Here is a 22,658-nt window from a genome sequence, read left to right on the forward strand (position 1 = left end):
TACAGCTTTGTTTTAAAAAAGATTTAGTAACTAAATGTACATACACAGAGATGTAAGTCAAGTATTAATTCAAATTTTAGAAGCATTATTTTAGTTTTTTTTTGCCTTTAAATTTAAAACTTGCGTACATTCACGGACCACTAAGTATCTGTCAGCCGAAAAAGGCATGCAATTTAACGGGCTGTATTTTACTGAACAACTATCCGTTTACACATTTATATGCCGTATTTTAAAGATCAGACTTCAGATACACCTTTCATATCCGCAGCTTATATTTCAATTTTGATTTGAATATGTACGACAGGCCGTTATTTCATTATCAATTAAAAGTAACTTAAAGTACTTACAGGGCTCGTAATCCTAGTGGCTGAAATTCGTTCAAGCTGTAGAGTTATTTTACATACACCACTTGAAAGCATGGATTTGTTTTGGAGATATTAAGACACAATATATATATACTTTTACAAACATGATTACACTCAATGCATATGAATAATAATATCTTACATACTGTTAATAGAAAGTCAGGTGTTTTCCCTGAAAGGGCCTAGTCGAGCACAGAAAACCCCATATTTTAAAATTAATTGGAATATAGAGGGTAAGAGTATTTTCTTTATTTGTTGATTAATTTAGGTTAGGTTATTTAGGTTATTTGGTAGCCCTGCAGGGGGAGGGTACCTTAGGTGTAGGCTCAAGTGGGGTTTTGCATAGGAAAAAATTACTCCCATCCCCACGAAAATCAATCTATGTACATGATAAATCTAATATTTTGATTGGCCAATTTATGCAAAAATTATTTGCTAATCAAAAATCATTGCACGTATCCTATGCTTCAAATAATTTATTAATCCATGTTAAAATTATTTAATTTTGTAGCTGTAATATAGAAATAAAAAAAAGGATTGAATAAGAAAAAAACTGTTATGTACCTTAAAATAAAAACTGATTTAAAATGTAATTTATCTGACTCGGATTGAGGCAATCTTTCTGCGTTAAGGGTCAGTCAATAGCTCTAATGTTGCAATTCTGTAATCGATGCCAGACGTTTCTTAATTTAAAACATTAATATTTTACCTCTATCAAAATATTTTTTTATTAGATTATTGTCCTAAGTCGATTTTAAAATGGAGAATCCTGCGACGATTAGGATTAGTATTATAAGCCTTAAATCTTTATAATCATATGTCATGTGACTCATGCAAGATTTTTAAAACTGTTTAGTTTTTAGAACTTTTTGGATTGGAAATTTGCTTTCTGGAGTTTATCATCCTTGTTGAATAAATGCTTTTAGCTAGTTACATTCATTTTATAAAGAAAACTGCAATTCATTTAGGTAAATTTTAAAGTCAAGGAAATATTAAAAAACGAGTTTTCTTTCGGCTCTTTCTTCCTCGACCCAATTATTGTAATAAAAGGCATAGTTTAAAAAATAAATATGCTTATTATGTATAATATTCATAAAATTATACAAGTTTACTACTTGAGTGTCACAAAAAGTTGATAGAGTAATCAGATTTATGTTAAACTGGTATATTTATCATTTAAGACATGTATTCCTATTAATCTAGCAATAGGAATCCGAAGGTATAAGGCAATGGATAATAAATTAAAGTTAACAAACTATTTCCACTATTAATTGGTGGATAAGTTTGGTCACTATTTATTTCTACAACCTAATTTATGAGAATTATCCAAAGTTTTAGAGCCAAATGGTTCTTAAACCTTTAGCGACAAGCATAATTTACAGTCCAATATCTTTCCCCTTTTTGGCATTAGATTATTAGTAGCGCAGCTACTTTATAAGATGTATAACTTCTTTCAAAGTTAAACGCTGATTAACAACATTACCTTTAATAATTGTAAATTCAAAGATTTAGAATAAAAAAATAATCTTTATCATGCATGAATATTGATGAATTTGAAGTGCCCAGTAGATCACAGTAGCTCCCCTTGTCCCAATTATTTAATTCATTTTAAATTAAAAAAGGTTCGGGATTCTTTACTCGTTCATACACTTAGGGGGAAAGCAGCAGTAACCAGAATACTCTAATAATGTGTTATAATTTGTCTACTATGAGTTGAGGATTGCATGCTAATGACAAGACTTATTTAAACCTAATAAAACCATTTTCTTCTGATACACACACTATTAGACACACACAGCTAAGGGATAAAAAAGGATATGCCAATGGCTGCTAAATTAATGTACATCCACATTGATGATACACAAAATTATAATAAGTTCTTTAGAATGAAAATTAGAGGTTGAAACGTTTGGACACTCGACTTCATTAACCATCCAAATTCAATACAAGTCCCCAAAGATGTTAGGCCAACGAATAAGAAAACGTTACAATGAAACTTTTGGAACTAATATAATTAACAGTCCAATGTTCCCTCCCTCCCTGCAGATAGCTACTCTTTTTAGTATGCCCGTGTAGTATAACTTGTAATTAACTTTAGCTAAACTTAGCAAAGATATATTGAGTTTGATCTCAAAAGTTGCTTGCAAAAATTTAAGAAAAACATATAAAAAACATCGTTAATTTTAATACTAAATCTTTAAATTTTTAGCTTTAATAAATAACCTTTAATTTCATATTGTTTGTGGGAACACCCTAACTAAGAAGCATCAGGCAATAACACGAGTTGTTAAGTGATTAGCCAGTCATAAAGAGACAGTTTACTCTTTAAAAACAACCAATAGATATATGTATAAAAAATAGAGGAAAAATGTAAATCTAATTGTCTAAAGTTTAAGATACCTTATTGGAAATAAGCTTACTAATATCAATTAGATTAAATTCAAACTAAAATAACTCAATTTTGATTTAATAAATTTGATAATATCAAATGCTAAATCAAAACTAGTGAGAAAAAAACTTTGTTGGAGAAAACTTATTTGGCAACTTACTAACTTTTCAAAAACACATCTAAACTGATGTATTAATTTGTTATAGAAGAAAAAAATGTTTTTGTTAGGATAATCAATCAATTTTGTCTCCGTAATGACTTTTTAAGAGAACAAGCCTTCCTTAATTTCACAATGAAAACAATCTGAGATCAATTTATGAGATCTCTCATTCATTTTTGAAAAGATTTATGCAACTGAAATAATTTTTGCACTGTCTCTTTAATGTTAAGACTGGGGCGTTGTAACAAAATGTAAATTGGTTCATGATTGACTTCAGAGGTGCTAGGGTATCAAACAATGTAACCAAAAAGCTAAAGATTAATCGAGAACTGTAAAGTCAAGGATGCATAGATATTGGAAAAGGAAAGCAATACTGAATTTAAAAAATATATATTGTAGTTTTTAGTAACTCATTGTTTATTTTTACAAATTACTTCCAATGAAAACTATGTTGTTGATGGGTTTTTAAAGGAAATAGTTATCATTTTTTGCTTTAAGATTTGTAGTTTTGAAAGAACACTAAAGTGTTGAGTTGATTAGCATGCTATTTACTCCGGATATAACTGTCTAAGCAGCAGTATTTCATTTACAATTTTATGTAGCAAAACTTTCTGCAAGAAGGATCTGTAAGTATGCCCGTATATTTGTCTGACTGTTCGTCACATTTACAGAGGGAAAGGCAGGGAGTTTGGGGATATTGAACTGTTAATAATACTCGTACCCAAAGTTTGCTGATCACGTTTCATACTTTGTTGATTTGTTGACTTTAAAAACTTTTTCCCCTTAGAATCTATAAACATTGGGAATTACAATAATTCAACGTTCATTGTCTTAATTCTCAAGATTTCCAATGAAAGGTAGCAACTCTTTTAAACCTTTTGATTCTCAATTCATTTTTGTGTATAAACATTCTTTTAGCTGTGCTACTTAAAGTTTATGTACATAATTGTCCTTGTGTTAGACTACAAAAATTTAACAAAATTCGATTAATTAACTGTTATTTTTCTTTTCATTTTAAATCCTCTATCTGCTAGTATTGAATAACAATTAAGAGGTGATTTGGGTTGAACTGTTGATTAATTACTGTGAAATAAGGCAATAAACTGTTAGACAGTTATAAAGCTTGTCTTATAATGGGTTAAAATAATGTTCATACAACAAGAATTATAAAATAGCCATTCGAGTGTATCTGCTTTTTTATTTGAAACATTTTCATGATTTTTAGTCTGACATATTTATAACTGCTTTATAGTAGCTACGCTAAATTGTTACAAATTATTAACAAAATATGGTAAAACTTACGGGTCTTAGGACAAACACAGAATGACGAACGTCGGAGTTGACACATAACCTAACCTTACCTATTTTAAAACAGCTTATCGTTTTTTAAATGCCTAACCCCTGCGGGGCCTTATTTGTATACTGATATCTTAACCTAACATAACCTGAATAGAAAAACTTAATTAACTTAATATTTTAGACACTCCTGCGTTTGTCCATTCATTCGTTTGTCACTCCTGCGTTTGCCCTGAAACCAACTTATGGCTATTGCTAAATTTTATGAATCAATTCCTCATACTTCTAAAAGAGTAACAGAATGTTTGTATGTGTGTCTACCATGAGATCTCATTAACCATTGGACTGATATGGTTCTTATTCAAAATAAAGCTTACTGATGGTCCAGGAAAGGTTTTTGAGGAAAGTGCTTCAACAATTTCAAGAGAAATCGCCCCTTGAAAAAAAACCACCCTTAATAAGAATATTATATCAATTGGGCTCAGTATTTTCGTAACAGTATTTTAAAATGGCTTTTTAAAGGTTATTTTAGGTTAGGTTAGGTTATATTGGGTTAGGTGATTGCCCCACAGGGTTTGGTAATTGGCCCCGCAGGGTTAGAGCCCCCCGCAGGGGCTAGAAATAGGAGAAAAGCTACTGTGAAAAATACGAAGAATCGTCCTATAAGTTGCGATGTTACGAAAGGGACTGTACCCCTTTTTCTTTTTAAACTAAAATGGAGAAGGTTTTAAAAACTCTTTCAATTAAGTTCCTCTAGAGACTGTTAGTTCTGTTATTAATATGACATGAAATAAATTTTAGAGACTAATGGTAACAATTATGCCAATTTAACTTCCACCTAATAAATTTTGGTTGGATACACGAGACAAGATTGAATAGACTGATGTATATAGAATAACAAAGATATAAAACAAGAATTTTAACAATAAATCTATAAATATAGATGTATAACCAGACAACTACCTGGTCCTTTTTTTGTCTGCTAGCAAATTGCTTTCTGTTCTTTTGTAGCAACTTGGCTGTGTTGACATGCCCGACGCTATTGGTGGATTTTTAAGACCTAATTGAAAGCCGGCACATATTTCTCGGGGTGAAAACATACAGTTATTCAACCCCTTTCCCCCTCTATTGTTTTGCTCTAATATTTCAACATACATGCACGTAGAGAGGCACAAAAAAATCATACAAGGACAACGTGAATTAAAGAACAAATATTTGCTGGTCATAAATCAAAAATAAAATTTTAGCTAATTGTAAATTACGAAAATTTTTCGTTTGTGATAATATTTATATTTTTAATGACAGACCGAAAGTCCAAGTATATTATGCTTATTAGTAAAGGATTATTCACCAAAAACGTGGAATAGCAGTATATGGATTAAACTATTTGAAGCTTTTGCTGAGCCAGAAAATGTTTAACCAAAAGTTGAAAGTTAACTCTGATAAAGAAAAGTGTAAACCACAGAATTAGTTTTATGTGTTGCTTCCATGGTAGAAGGGATAGAGCACCTGAAGAATTTATATTGTACGTAAAGTTTTAGTTTGTCAAAAAAATGTTGAAATTAATTTATTTAACAATTCATCTTCTCCCCGTATTTATTTTGTTATTAGATTTTTTAGGGATGGGGTGTTTATTTTTCTGGGAAATAGATAAAAACCTTGTTGAATCAATGGAACACCTGGATTTATACAAAATCTTAGCGGACAACTAAAATATAGACATCCTGTTACTTTAGTCTAAATAAGAGAGCATGCAGTAAAATAGTTAAAAATAGTCGTTTTTACGTGTTCACAGTTGGCTTATAATATATGTTCTTTTAATACTCAAAATCCCTTATCTCTGTCTGCTTCATCTATCATTCAAATTGGTTAAAACTTGGTTAAAATAAACCACAATTTTTACTAGTTAACACCAAATTAAAATTTGTATTGGTTTAATTTCATTTTTCTATTTTCTTTCTATCTAATATTTGATTTTGATTTGTATTGTAATAGAAAAGGGGGGGGGGGATGCGGCTAAAATTATTGACTATAAAGTCCAACAGGTAAAAAGTAGTAAGGTTTTTTTTTAACTGAATCTTTAGATTTCAACAACTAGAGGACTGATTGAGGTTTCCCTTTATGGGTAGCCTTACATAGGTAATGGAATGGTTTTATGCTATTTGGTTCTCTTTTTGATAATGAGCTCCTAGATGATAGAAGCGCGCCGCAAATATAATATTTGAGTTCTAGAACAACAGTATTAAAAAAGCTGTCCTATAGCTACTAAAAAGATAGCTACATAAAAATAATCTCCACAAAAATATTGAGATAGTTATATCTTATAGCCCTAGAGTGTTTTGAAAATAAGAAGCCTACCGGACAAAGTGACGGACGGACAGACGTGAAGATATACCCATATTTGTTTAGTTTCACTGCTGTTAAAAACAGGGCTCAGCAGCCGCGCATAAGCCTCAAATTTAAACCTGCTTGTGAACCAAAAATTAATTGTATTGTATTGTCTGTTTAAGAACAACCAGTTTAGACATCCAGCTGAATTTTAAACTTATAATATGACGATATAGCTGAGGCTTAAACGCGGCTGACGCGTGGCTGCCGAGCCCTGGTTAAAAAGTTGTATTAACTAATAAAAACTCATCTCAATATCCGAGGTTAAAGGTGCCGCTCAGTATTCATTTTTTTGTAGTACAGCTACTCTACAACTTAAATATTGCAGATATACTTAAAAAAAAAATAATTTATCTAATATTAAAAAAATTAGAATACTTAATCAAACTGTACATCATATTTTCGAAACAAATTATATAAATAAAAAAACTAGCTGCTGCGTTCCTAGCCTCTAGAGTTTTATTATGTGTAAAAAAGAGACAAAAATAGCATAAAAACATCCAAAGATCTTAGCTGTTTTTAGCTTTCCTTGCTGCGCTACTTTAGACATAATTTTCCTTCTAGTGTACACTTTATTCATGGAAAATTCATAGAAGTTAATTATGAGTCTGTTAGGTGTTTTGTTCAAATAATGAAATAGACAACTTTTACACGTTTGCAATATTATCCTGTATATGTTTTTCGTTGTTTCTTTTTCGACATATAGCTTCATTTTAAAAAAGTCTTATTTACATGTCTGATATTTTCTGGAATATTTTTAATCAAACTAAATCATATATTATTTCTAAAATAATATTAAATTTTCTATGGAATCTCTTTTTTGATATATCTCTCAACCTTGGGAGGGAGGGGACATTATACTGTGGATTATACTGGTACCCAAAGTTTTCCCAAGCACTGGCTAAAAACTTTGAATTCTTTATTAAATCAAGATTGGTGATTCAAACTAGCAGTGCTAGAACTTATTAACCAATTAGTTTTTTTTACAAAAGGGGTAATTTTGTTGATCATCTCTTTGTTTGACCTCTTCTCATAAGCAAACTTGATGTAACAGAGGGAGAATATAAAGATATAAATGAATAAGATTTGAATAAATAAATCAAAATTTTCTTTCCTTTTAATAACAGCCAAAAGTGGTTGTAAAAAGGCCTTTTTACAATAATAGATTGTCTGCCTTACCTAATATTAATATCTTGGTTTCCAAGTAAATAAATAGTATCCTAAATACTATTCTTTCAAAATAGTCAAAACAGAAAGTTTTACTTTCATGACTTACTTTATATAAATTGCTATTTGAGAATTTAATTTTTGAATAATGCAAGTTGCTAATTGTCAATTTATATTTATATTATGATTATATCATTTGATCATATATACGACCTTTTTATTGACCAATGCAACCCACCCCCCTAATCAATACTCAAACTCAGAACTCAATGCGAAATTCATAAATAATTACACAATTATTAAAACTTTTAAATTAAATAGATGGCTAACTATTGCAGATTTAGCTATCCCACATTATATATATTGGCCAACCTTCTAGGCAAATGTTGTGGTCTCATAAAATTAATATTAGCCCCCCAAACATTTTGGTTTTATACTATACTTAGTTAGATAGATTAATTTACTTCGACTTTCCCTTTTCGTGCATTTTTATGTATGAAAGTAAAATATATCAAAATCAAAACAAAACAAAAAACAAAAAATGGAATACACTTAACGTTTTTAATGAGGGAAAAATAAGTTTATTTATTTATTATTCACGTCCAATTTCCCCGCATATTTACTTGTTAATTCCTCATTTATTTGCCGCGAACATAAAAGTAAAAATTTCGTTTGGTAATCAAATTTATAAATTTAGTGGCTAAAGATTAGTTAGTTGGTTGGCCCGCCTTCGTATTTATGGTGTGTTATCACTTCTGCAAAAAGACATGTTTTATTATCATAATTTATAATTTTCACTATAAAAATCTCGCATTTATTTCTATTTTGCTATTGTGTTTACTTGGCCAATATGATAATTTTTTGCAGGAATTTTAAGAAACCTTTTACGAAGGAAATGGATAACCCTCTTTTATTCACTTTATGGTGTTGCGGTTCTTGTAATATAATTGTAATTTATGGGTAAATACTATAAAATAGCCTATTTACTTAAATATAAAGGGAATTTTTATATTATATCCTATAATATAAAGAAATAAGGTTGTTTTGTCTTAAGATTTTATTAACTTCTGAACCGATTGAGTTCTCCAATTTAGGGAAGCTTTACATAAGTACCAGAGTAGTTTTTGCTAATTCATTGCAAGATTTAAGTCTTCATGGGATAGTTTTAGGTCATTTTTTTTCGAATACAAAGCTCCTATATGCTATGGGTGCAACCACTAGTACTCTATACATCATAGGCAAAATATTGTAACTTAATGTCACAGGTCCAAAGCGTACACTAAAAATGGACGATTTAAAAGTATTAATCATTGAATTTGAAAAATTTTAAATTTATATATTGATTTCAGAATACACTGAGACCTGTCAGCCCCTGTACGGTCCTGGCTTTCAGGAAGGAGGAGATGGACAAGAACAGGACTGCCAGACTATACCTGTAAATAACTGCAGGTCAATTGATAGATAGTTAGATAGTTATATAGGGAGAAAAATAGATAGACAGTTAGATTTCCGGAAGGAAGAGATGGTCAAGAACAGGACTGTCAGACTATACCTGTCAATAATTGCAGTTTTATAGATAGATAGTTAGATACCTAGATTGATAGATAAATAGTTAGTTAGATGAATAGATAGATAGATAGATAGGGAGAAAAGTAGATAGATAGATAGATTCCAGGAAGGAGGAGTTGGACAAGATCAGGACTGTTAGACTATACCTGTTAATAACTGCAGGTCAATAGATAGATAGTTAGATAGCTATATAGATAAATAAATAGGGAGGAGAAGGTGTACAGGACTGTCATATATATAGATAGTTACAGATAGTTTGTTATGTATATTTATGTAGTTTGGGATATTAGTCACAGGAAAATTAAGAGGAATGCCTTGGGCCTAAAAGAGGCGAAGCTCATTACACGCAGTTAGGACTTACAGATAAAGGTCGTGCTATTTCAGGGTTAGTTGTCAGCAATAGTTAGAGCATTAGGACCTACTATGAAAGTCTGGGTTTACGTAAATTTAATTTGTACATTGTTATCAAACATCACCTGGTGTATTAATCAGAGATACATTTTAATATTATTCAAAAATTGATACTTAAATAAATTTTTAGAAATGTTGCTAAGCCAAACTGTCGCCAGATAGCAGATGAACAGTGTCGCCAGGTACCAAAGAGAGAATGTGGACGTGTGCCTGTTCAGGAGTGCAAACAGGTAACAATTAATTATACAGTTGATGAAGTTGCTGTGCATATGAAAGCGATGCTTTGAAACAAACGAAAATTAACTCTTGTAGTGTGTAAGACCTGCAAGAAGCAGAATGTACAGAAAGTTTCGACAAAATTTTAAGTAAATTTGTTGCAAAACTGTTAAATAAAGGATACTTTTTATAGAACATACTAACATTTTTAGTGCATTTAAGGACTTCATTATGCAGATGCTTTAGTTTAAAACACTAAAATAATATTGACCAACGAAAAATATTTAAATCTGAATCTATCCGACTATCCTATTTCATATTTTTGAAGAAGAAAAAAATATTCCGAGTCGTTACTAGGGGGCTCTTACCCTGCGAGGATCTTCTAACCTTTCTTTATCTTACCTTACCTACAACAAATCTTAAAATACGTTAATTTCTTTACCATATTTTGTGGTTCTAAGGCGATATGAGGAAAACCAGCGAACTATCTATTTTATTTCACTGTGAATCGTGACACTTTCTGAGTAGGTAAAACAATGGCTTTTCTTTATCCATTATTTTTCCATTGTAAAGTTACTCAAAAGATCTATTAATATAAAAGTCATATCAATAGGAAGCGTAGCATAACAAGTTACGTTTAAAAATGCTTGAAGTTCAAAGTAGAAATATGCTTAAAATTTAACGCACCTCATATGACGTATTTATATTTTTTTTATTTGGAATAGCATAGGGAGGGAGGTGACAATGGGCTATTTATTACACAAGTCCCCAAAGTCTCATAATAACTTTTTCTTATACGTTAACTAATGTAGGGACTTTTATAAAATTTTGATTGGTTTGTTTATTAAGTTGAGAGTCAAAACGTTTTAACAACGAATCTACAGAAGGGGTAATTTTGTGTGTCATCATTTATTGGCCATTGCCGTATAACTTTAGTTCTCTATGAGTAGCAGCTATACAAAACAATTCATTTACATTTTTTAACAAATAACATTAAATATCCACATTTAATCATAATACAGGACTGTGTATTATGCCAGTAATATTTGACTGTGCGTCGTGACGACTTTGATGCGTGTATAGAACAGTAGCGTTCCACAATCAGTCAATCAACTTACACTTTAGCCCCGCAAGGAAGGGGACAATAGACTGTTTATTTCACTAGTCCCCAAAGTTTTATTATATCGTTTTCCTACTTATTGGCTTAACAACTTTAAGAACTTTTATTGGTTGATTCATTTAGATGAGTGTCCTTAATTTAACAAATTATTAAAACGCATATATGTTAAAAATATTTTGAGCATTTATTGAATTCTAAGGGATGATGTTTCATATTTTATTGGAAAAATGCTGTCAATAGAAAAGTGCTTATTCACCTTTTTTATTTCCATATAAGTTGTCATACAAAATGGTTAAATTGTTAATACTTATTAGAATTTTAAACAAATTCTATAAATAGGTCATAGGAATTAAATTTTTTTGTTCGCGAAAAGCTCAAGACTAGTTCTCATTTAAAAAAAGCGCAAAATAGGTCTTAAATCCACTTTTTTATCAACCTAGCTAAAGCATACAAAAATATATCAACCCTGCCTCTCCCATTTTTATATTGACCCAACGCCCCCAATGATATTTACTTAAAAATGAAAATCATTTTTAACTTTTTATGGCTTTTTGGTTCTTTTTGTAAAAACATATTCTATTATATCCTTACCAAAGTCTATGCGTGTTCTTTTTTGATAGTTTCATAATAATAAACGTCTCACCGCATTAAATTTAGTTTCGAAGCTATTCTATAATAAGGACTCGTTTGAAATTTCAACGAAAATCTAGCAATGAACAGAGAAATAACAAGTGCTAAAAATTTATTGGTTTTTTTTTCTAACAAAATAGTATTTTTTTTATTGAAGTTATATGTAAAAATTTTGAAATTATCCTCTTATATTTTTTAATATTCTATATAATTTTACTTCTTTAACTTTACAATGCGTTATTCCTTCGCCCCTAGTCTATAGAGATGAGGTGAGCGACGGTAGAAGTCTGGAAAATAGCTAAAAACAACACTTCGACTTTTTGAAAGTATTTTTGAAAAGTACAAACAATTTGGACTAGCAATCTTCGAGATATTTATGCTTCAGACAGAAAATCTAGAGTACTTTATAATATTGGATAGGTTTTATTTGCTGTGCTACATAGGGCCACAGCTGTTCTTGTTAAACTATTAGCAGATAACAACGTCAAAATATTGATTATTAATGTTTAATTGAATGGGTATTTTAAGGACATCAGGTGGCTTTTATTCCTGCAATGAAAGGTATTTCCGGAAGGTTAATAAATCGAAGCCCCTATATAATTTACTCGTATATCTTTGCATGTTTTTGTTCTATCATAATGTACTAGCGGGTGCATCCGTAGCATCTTAGGCTTTGTATTTAACAGGGTACTAAGGGGATTTTCCTAAAGGCTACAAAGAAGGAAACAAAGTAAAGCTTCAATTTAGTTAATACTATCAGTTTAAGTGTTGAAGAAATAAACCTTATTACTTTATACATTAGGATATCCTTTTTGTATACCGTATATACTTCGTTACTCATGGACGATATCATTTTACTTTTTAAAAGTACTTACAGAAAAAAATAAATCATGGACATTTTTTTATTGCTAAAATTAACTGACGGTTGCCCCTAATAACTATCTGCTTGTCTTATTTCTAAAAAGCTTTACTTCTAATGTGACTTTGGAGGTAATCCTTCTTGTCTATGGGAAGCTCCTAGTTGCTAGCAGTAAAATTGGTTAGATTACAATCTTTATCATAACTTTGTCTGTAAAACATTAAATTGAGTAAAATTTATGAAATATAATGTTTCAACGTCTGGCCTTTTTAAGGGCTTGAATAGAAAAATATAGTTAGATAGAAAAGGCTTTTCAACAGCAAAACAGATCTTTAATTCGAAATGTTCGTTTTTTAATCAAAAACGTTTCGGATAAAACAAAATTTAAACCTAAGAATAGACATATCTAATTGGTCCAACTGATCCAAAAATTCGTCAAACTTAAAAAGAGATTTCTAGCAGACAAACGCTTTTATTTATTTTTTGCATTCAATTAATACAAGCGTCGAAATTTTTCGAGGATATAATTTTTAGAAAGCTAACTTAAGCTTTATCTTAAGAAATGCACCATTTATAGCTGACTCATTAAGTGAAAGAAATGAAAAAAAATATGCCCTTTACTACCAAAATCTGTACATAATACCATGGCCTGGCTGTTCTTCGAATGTTATTCTATTGGCTGAATTAGAGATTGGTGTCTCTACTTAGATTAACTCCATTATCCAAAGCAAGGATGAAAAAAGACTTTCGCTGTTGCATTTGATTTATCTAATACAAACTTCCTCACTCCTTATTTAAACCAATATACAATGAACTTAACAAGGATAAATAAATTCACAATACCTGCGACCGTTGCAATACACGTAGCGCATCCTCTCATCGTTGGGCAGGTGATAGGTACGAAACTTGGCTTAACACTGCGTCATAACTAAAGACACCCCAAAAATGGTTCTTAATGTTGCTTTGTCATGTGCGCGACATTAATAATTAGATAGGGGATAATGCCTTGGCCCAAAAAAGGGCGCAACTCATTACCATGCACTCATGACTTCTCAGACAAAGGTCGTACAATTTGAGAGTTGGTTGTCTAATGAGTGTTACTTAACCAAATACCCTAGGTGTTTGGACGGAAAATGAAAGATTGCCACCCCTTAGTTATCCTAGGTTGTTGGAACTGACGTTAGAGTGTCTGATAGTTACTAAATATATAACTTATAACACCATGTAATAGAAAAGCTTCACTTTTAACAACACAATGAACAAAACTATATACTGTTGTCCTAAAAAGGATTGAATGCGCGCATTATTTTAGGTTTCAGTATTTTTAAATACCTGCATATACAGAAAAAAAACAACATATTCTTGCATCTGAGACATTCATAAAAAGTAAAGCTAGGATTTTTTTCATAAACCAACAATGTTACAAGAATAATGTGGATTATATGTGTATAATGTTATTATTTATTCTCAATGTTGTTGCTATGGCATTTTTTAAGGGGGGGGGGGAGGGGTAAAGAGTTTATTTTTAACCCAGTGCGAAGAGGATGGCTCAAAAACGCATTACATTATTATGTAACAAGATTTATTTTTCAACTATTACTGCAAATTCTAATTATTGTTAGCTTATCGTTGCTGCGCTACTTGGTAACATAATTGTTCTTGTTAACATCCTTACTAGTTATGGTCACATCTAATTTTATAACATGACAATGCACTCAGGGTTCTTAAGGAATAAGACAATGTATGATAAATTGATGTACATCCCCAATTATCTTTAATTATATCTTCTGTAGGCAATAATTATCGGTTAAAAAGTTAGACACTTCTAGATTGGAACTACATAATCTAAATTTAATCATAGTTTTTGAGTAAATAAATAACAAATTGCGGTTTTAAAACATTGAGAACCAGTATAGTGTTCAGTCCAATGTCCCCTCTATCCATACAATGCACTTGACACATGTTTGGAACTTTTTTTATGTAGCTTTTCTACATTTAAAGTCTGTCCGTATGTCAGTCAGTAAACGAGAGCTCTCATCGCTCATTTAAGTCTATCGATTTTAAACTTGTCATCATGATTCATGTTACAATTTAGACAGCGAAACACTTTCTAATTACTAATAATGTCCATTCCTATATATTTTTTATCTATTGATATAATTACAATATTTACTTGAATTTGGACTATTGATATCCAAGAACTTTATGAATGATATTATAAGCAAAGCATTTATCTTAAGCACTCGATATTTAATTTAATTTAGGATAGATAATCTTCACTTCGACTTATAAATAATGTTTAATAATTGTTACTCTATATTGACAATGTTCGTTTGTCTGGCTATCTAATTTGTTGGCTACGCTTTTATGGAACAAATATACTCTACATTTCTTCCTTGTCGGTAGGTTAGTCATTAAATCTAAAGGAACAACTAAAAAATCAATATTAGAATCAGCTTATAATGCCTCAATACACAATAACGCTATACAATACAAATGACCAATGATAGGCCAGTATACATTTAACCATTAGTCAATTAAAATGTAATAGTCATTATATGCTGCTTTTTCTGAATATTAATATAAAGTATAACTATACAGTAAATTATAAAGATTTTTTTCTGATTGTTATTTCTCTTGAGATGGTTTAGAATCTGCTAAAATCAAATACTTAATCAGTCCTAGCTTAGAAATGACAGATATTATTCTTCTTTGTTTCATAGATAACTAGATAAATCATACACATTTTTATGATGATTTGATACTGTAATGATCTAAAAAGACCCAGCAACTTGGTTTTGACTAATCTAAAATATTTCTGTTTTAAAATGATATTTATAATATTTGCTCCCTGACATGTGGGCGTGATTGTCCACATGTTATGGCGATGCCATTTTTAGCAACACACACCAGCTTTGTCATCACAATGGATATATGATACATGTGGATATAATGACAGGGAAACATTTGTCGTGAATTTAGCTTTCTAATATAGACCACATTTATTGTTCAGTTCGTTAATCAAGTAGAAGGGCATGGGAAGGGGTAAAGTGGGGGTGTATCGTTATTTTAGCCAGCTCCGATCATCACTTTGCCAGTGACAATTTGGTGCAGCATCCAAGTAATAATATATCGAATGTCATTACTTACCTTTTGCACCTTACACAAAAGGAACATTTAAAAAGCAAATAGTTTTGGTAGGCTTGACCTTCGACATGGATTTTGTAAAGGTGACACATCTTTGAATTTCCAAAAGAAGGTGTATCAACTTTTTTTTTTATAGCTAGCCGGTTCTTTTAGTAAGTAGTAGATTTAAAACTTTTCATAGAATTCAGATATGCAATCGGTTTTTTTGTAGACCTCTTATTTTTTAAGTAATTTAAGTTTAAAAAAAAAAAAATTAAGTCGATTTTAAGGTACTAAAATGCAACAAAAAAAAGAAAAAAATGGCCATTATGAACAAAAATAGTAAGATATTTAATTTGACACCTTACTTTTTCAATTCTGTCAGGTAATTATTGAAAAAATCGATTTTTTAAACCCACGAGAATAAAAACTTTGACATTAATTTTATTATTTCACAGGTAAAAAAATATGGGTTCATATATACCTTTAGAATCAGAAAAATATTACGAATTCATTGTAAGCAAAATTGAAAAAAAAGTTTACAATATAGTATATAAACTACAATAAAAGGAATTATATGAAAATATCATATTATATTGTACAGGCAACGTCTTAATTCTTGAATTGAGTATAAAAATGGGAAGGGGGTAAAGAGGGGGTAAAGAGGGGGTAAAGAGGGGGTAAAAAAGGGAAGACAATAGTGTTGCCTGAACAAAAAATACAATTGGCCATTTGTTTAATTTTTAATTTTTTTACTTTTTTTTTTTAATTTTGCTTACAATGGATTCGTAATATTTTTCTGATTCTAAAGGTTTATATGAACCCATGTTTTTTATGTCTGTTTGAGAAAATATTTAGGTCTAAAGTTTTTATTAAACCGAGGTTAAAAAAATAGATTTTTTCAATAATTACTCAACAGAATTTTAAAAATAAGGTGTCCAATTAAAGATCTTACTATTTTTGTTCTTACTGGCCATTTTCTTCTTTTATTTTGTTGTGTTTTAGTACCTTAAAACCGACTTAATTATTTTTTAAAAAAACTTAAATTACTTAAAAAATAAGAGGTTTACAAAAAAAACGATTGCATATCTGAATTCCATGAAAAATTTTACATCTACTACTTACTAAAAGAACCGGCTAGCTATAAAAAAAAAGTTGATACACCTTCTTTAGCGAAAAAAATTCAATAATCTTCTTGTATTCTTGTAAAAATTTCCAGAGATATAGAGAAGGAAAAATGGACTTTATAATACACTAATTCCGAAGTTTTATAATAACGCTTTCTTTTTCATTGGCTCATCATCTTTGGGACTTCAGTTAATTTTGATTGGTTGGTTTATTATCTTATGTTTTCCAACGTTTCAACAATTAATTTTACACTATAGAAGAGCTAGTTTTATGTATCATCATTGGTGATTAACATCAATTTGATCAACTAGTGTCTTATCCCTTTAGATCCCTGACAATTAGATGTATTTTGTTAAGACCTTATGTAATTGGTTCTTTTTTGTTGTTGGCAAATTATAAATTGTGGAAATTCAAAGTTGTGTCAGCACTGTAAGATGATGCTCATATAAATTATGAATTTCTGACATTGCATTATCTGTAAGCAATACTAATGTTAAAGGGACAAGACAGGGTTTGGAAACTAGAAGAAAATTAAATTTTTCTTGTAATCAACGTCGTATTCTTTTTTTTAAAACTTGCAATTGATCTATTCATTAATATACCTTTATAAATTTATGTATACTCCTACTTATCAAACCAAAAAGTTCTATAGATTGGTCGAATTATTGGACACTGGTGATTGTATCAACAAATCATGATTTATTAAATTTATGACAACGAATTGGAGAACATGTTTTAAAAATAATTTAATTGTTAGTCTTTTTTTCTTACTGGACACTTTTAAGAAATTTGATACACCATTTATATAATTATATATTAATTTATGATGTTAATCCCTCCAAGGCACATATCCACCCTCTTTCATTGTATAATTCAATTCAACTTATTATTTGAAAAGTTTTTTTTTGGAATGACCAGCCCTCTCTATGTCTGGCTAATTTAAAAGATTCATCTTTACCCTGTGGGGATTATAAGATGGTCAAATAATAGAATTTGACACAGGGAAATAAATAGTGTTGCATATGTCTCTAAAATAACATTTTTTTTCAAGGCTGGGTGATTAAATAATTACCTTATAATATTAAAAAAAGTTTTTTTTTCGCGTAGCGCATCCGCTCGTTGTCGTGAAGGTTATCGGCCCGACATTGCGTCATAACTAAAGACGTTAAAATTTCCTACTGCTGCTATGTTATGTAAGCGACATAGAGTAGGGGGAATGTCTTGGCCCGAAACAGGCGCAACTCATTACCATGCACAGTTAGAACGCACAGTAGGATGGTCGTACAATCAAAGAATTGGTTGTCTGATAGGCGAATGGATGCTTTACACCGCAATCATAAGGTACGTGGAGAGGTCTAGAACCCGAAGCGCCACGAAGCCCCCTAAAGTCATCATCAAACAAAGAAATTAACAAAATCTTTCTCGCTTATAGTTGGAGTTGAAAATTTTGAAACATAAAAAATACATACCTAGAATTTAAAATATATTTGTATAACTCTGTTTGCCTATCTGTTGCTTTCCCTTAAAATGCCCAGCAAGCTTAGAACCCACTCCTCTTTATATTTTAAATAAATAAAAGTAATCTAACCTAACCTGTGGTAAATTAAAACAACTAACACAACAAAAACTACTAACCTTCCTATTTTTAATATAGAGGGGGGGGGGGGGTTCTGTACTCGACTAGGATCTTTTGTGGTAATGCTACCTTTCCGTGTAAATAGATAGATTGAACTTTTGTTTGGTTAATGTATTATCTGTATTGTATAATTTTTAATTTATTGAAGTAAACATAAATGACATATTTCTCTATTGAATTAATGATTTATCTTCCTCTAAAGGCCTATCAATGGATTTATTATTACTTGGATTTTACACCAGATTTGCATGTTCTTTAATAAAATGAAACTTTTAACGGGCTAAAATAACAATCTCCCCCATCACCGCCCCAATACTGGAGTAACTTACCGACCAGTAAATGACAGAGGAAATAGCAACCTAAATTTAGTACAATTTTTCTTCTGTTATAATATCCATTTATGTTCCACATCCATTGGCCCATCTTCTTTTATTTTTTTAGTAACGCAGCTACTCTAAAACTATAAGTAACCATAAAAATGAATGTCCATTTCTTGAACTTAAAAGTTATAAAAAACAGTTAAAATATTGATAATTATTTTCAATACATTTTTATCTGTATATACTTATATTATCAAAATTGCTGCGCGACTAATGAAAATGGTTCCAGGACAAACGCAGGAGTCCCAAATGTCGGAGTGGACAAACGCAGGAGTGTTAAAATATAAATATAATTTATTTCTATACAGATTAGGTTAGGTTAAGATATGAATGTACAAATAAGCCCCCTGCAGGGGTTAGGCATTTAAAAAACCTATAAGATGGTCTAAAATAGGTTCGGTTAGTTTTAGTTTTCACTCCTGCATTTGTCCACTCCGACGTTTGGGACTCCTGCGTTTGTCATAGGACCATGAAAATAATTATACTTTTAATATTTGGGTTTACTTTATTACGAAATAAACTTTGCACTTTAAAAAGCAAATTGTAAAAAAGAATAGATTCATTAGATATTTTATTTTCATATCGCGTGTAGTTTTTCGCCTCTATTGGACTTAACTAATTTTTTTAACAACCTCATAATAAAACTTCTTTCTTAAATTTAAATATGTTTGATTATAATGCTGCAAAGTTGAAATATCTTATATCATTAAAAATATTTCGTAGTTTTTAATAAACACTAAGATCAAATAACAAACGTTTGAAGACAAATTTTAAAATTGATTATATTTGGTGAATTGGTCAAAGCTTATTAATTGATAAAATTACAATAATAAATTGTAAAAACGAGGCTGCTCTATAGCTTTATTATGTTTGTAGTCTTCAAGCGAGTATATTTTCACAAATTTACGGATTAAATTTAAAAATATATACAATCATTTTTTTAAATCTTCTATATTTGGAAACTAGAATTAAAACTTCAGGTTCTATACCTCATCCTGTACACTCAGGTGCCTCTAGAGACTTCTTTGAAAATAATGCTTTTTATCTAAGACGTGTTTCATCCTTGTATTTTCTTTAAAGGAAGACGGCAGTTTTGATTATATGTCAACTTTATGTCAAAGGATGGACAAATCAGAAGATTTTGTTGGTGGTGGGGCAGTCCTTATAATAAAGTAAAAGGATGTTTATTTGTTTGTCTGTATGTTCCGAAGGATCTCGCTAACCGCTGAACCGATCGGGTTCTCCTTAACAAGGTAACTTCTCATAGGTCCCGGGAAGGTTTATAGCTTTTTGGGGGGAGTGTACCACCACCTTCACAAGGTAAATCGCCCTTGATAAAAATTACCCCCCCCCCCAAAAAAAAAAATTGTACTTTTCAAAAAAAATCTAAATTAAAAAATGGGTTTTAGGATATAACTCCCCCTCCTCAAGTGCCCATTGAGACCTCTAGGAGCGTAGCCGTTAGGGTCATGAAATAAAGCAAGTAATATTTGATTGTTGAATACTATATATAAGTAATGATATAATCATAGACATAGGCGTCCAAGGGGGGGGGTAATGGGGCGATTACCCCCCCCAAACGAATTTGGGGGTGCCTAATTTTACCCCCCCCCATTTAGGAGGGGGTATTTACCCCCCCCCCCAAACAATTTTGGGGGGGTAAATACCCCCCCAAAATAGAAAATATCTAAAAAAATTTTTAATACTAAATTTTTGATCAAATTTAAATTACCCCCCCCAAAATATTTTACCCCGGGGGTAAATTTTTGGGGGTGTAAACAAATTTTACCCCTGCCAACAGATTTCAGGGGGGGTAATTACCCCCCCCCCCCAAGCAAATTTTACCCCCGGGGTAAAAATTTTGGGGGGGGTAAAAAAAATTTGCGACGCGCTTCGCGCGCCATTTCCCCCCCCCCCAAAACCGAATTACCCCCCCCAAAATAAAAAGCTTGGACGCCCCTGATCATAGATCAAAAGCTAATTCAGTACTTGAATTTTACATGTAAATGCACAAAAAGAGAGATTTAAAAAGCAAAATGTTATTTCAACCATGTGAAGCACAATTTAAGTACCTACTTTTCAATCTTGGTCTACTTAATATCTGTACTCTAATATACAAAAGACCTACAGAAAATGTGTTCCAATATGGCTTCGAAAACAATTAATTTCCGCTGGATTAGAACCGGTTCTCAGTTATACTAGAAAATCATGTATAACATCATCGTATTACAGACAATTTTCTACGAATAATAAAATGAAAATCACAAAATTAATACTAGTTTAGGTACCCCAGGTCTTCGGCCCCTCGGGTCTAACAAAACTGGTTTTGATTTTTAATATTCCATTTCTATCTTGGCGGAAAACTGTCTTTGATATGCCATAAATAACTATTCTTACTACACCCTTCATTGAATTTTAATTTTCAAGAGTTAGGAGATTGTGTCGGTATGTATTTCTTGTATTCCCCGGCAAGTTCGAACCCATTAATCCCTTTTTTCCTTACACCAGAATTCCCCAGAGAATGAGTGTGTTATGCGGCATTCCCTACTATCTCCGCGCGTGGCTTGTAAACGAACAAAAGAGACGCGCACTTTTCCTTTGATAAGTCCCACGTGAGGAGCTACGTGAATGAAAATAATGTATTGCTTGAATATACATGCGCTCTGATGTGTGGAAGATCTCAAATAAGCCTTCCTGCTTAGTTTGACATCATATGTGGTAAGAATTTATCTTTTAATTCTTGAAAATAAGCGTAGAATGGTACAATTTTATGAAGAAATTTAAATCATTAATTTTTCAACAAATAGACCATTTAACTGCTAAGTTTTGATATACGAATATTTACTTTTATGATTATTGATTATTTTATTCTAAAATTATCAATTTCTGATGCGATTTAATATGATTCGTGCCAATTTTAAGTTTTTAGAAAATTCATATTTTTTATTAAATTAAAATCACGCAACCTTGATGCTAAAAAATAATAACAATTAATTTTATGTAATTAATTCTTATATTTTTGTTTTAGACTTACTGTTTTCATGGTAATAAATACACATTCGTAAACTTCACTATGTTGGTCATTCGGAGGGCTTCGAGATAAGATTTCGAGAACGGCTAGGCATTGCGTTCCGAAACAATGAAAACAAGACAGAACAGATGCAGCTAAGAAGAATCTGTGAAGTTTTGTGAATGTGTTGGTTGTGATACCTTACCACACATTATTATAGTCATAATCAGTACAGTAAACTTTAGTGACAATCATGGGTCCTAAAAAGAATAAAGGTGATCAATTGAGTAAGCGGCTGCGTCCAGCCGTTGATGCCCTAACCAGTGAGCTAAGTAGAGTGATGAAGTTGGTCAGTGATACTTCAGAACTTGATGTTAGACATCTCACTAAGGAGTCAATCCTTGTCCACGACAAGTTCGAAACGTTCGACAGCATCATGGGCGGTTTTAGCAAGCTTGGTTTGAGAATCCAAGAGCTTGATGAGTTTAGTGACATTTATTCTGATATAGTTACTGTGCAAAAAGACTATAGTGCCTTGAAGGATGCTCTTGATGCTATAGAAGAGCTTAGTGACATTCAAAGTGTTGTTGATGTAATTGGTGATAATTTGCCTAACCATCAGGCTGAACTATATGATCGATGCTTGAAGATCGTGAAAGTTATTAAAGGGTCATATTTTCCCTTGCCTGATTCAATTATAAACACTTTGTCTGCATTGATGAAACAATTGGCTGAGGTTAAGCTTGAACCTGTGAAGCCATCCATGACGACGGCGGGTGCCTCAGCAGCATCGCCATTTGTGTCACCG

At 31.2% G+C, this 22,658-nt stretch overlaps 1 protein-coding gene across 1 annotated transcript in view; it reads left to right on the forward strand.

Moving 5' to 3' along the window:
* Nucleotides 1-22,658, forward strand: part of LOC145319483 (uncharacterized) — a 231,080-nt gene that overhangs the window by 131,947 nt on the left and 76,475 nt on the right. Inside the window, exons 13-14 of the mRNA XM_080161628.1 lie at nt 9,115-9,214; nt 9,876-9,975. Coding sequence (XP_080017754.1) covers nt 9,115-9,214; nt 9,876-9,975 — 200 coding nt within the window. The remainder of the gene's footprint in view (nt 1-9,114; nt 9,215-9,875; nt 9,976-22,658) is intronic.

Source organism: Acartia tonsa, chromosome 5 (genome assembly GCF_053477335.1).
Source record: "Acartia tonsa isolate MP-2025a chromosome 5, ASM5347733v1, whole genome shotgun sequence".
In the NCBI taxonomy this organism is placed as follows: Eukaryota; Metazoa; Arthropoda; class Copepoda; order Calanoida; family Acartiidae; genus Acartia; species Acartia tonsa.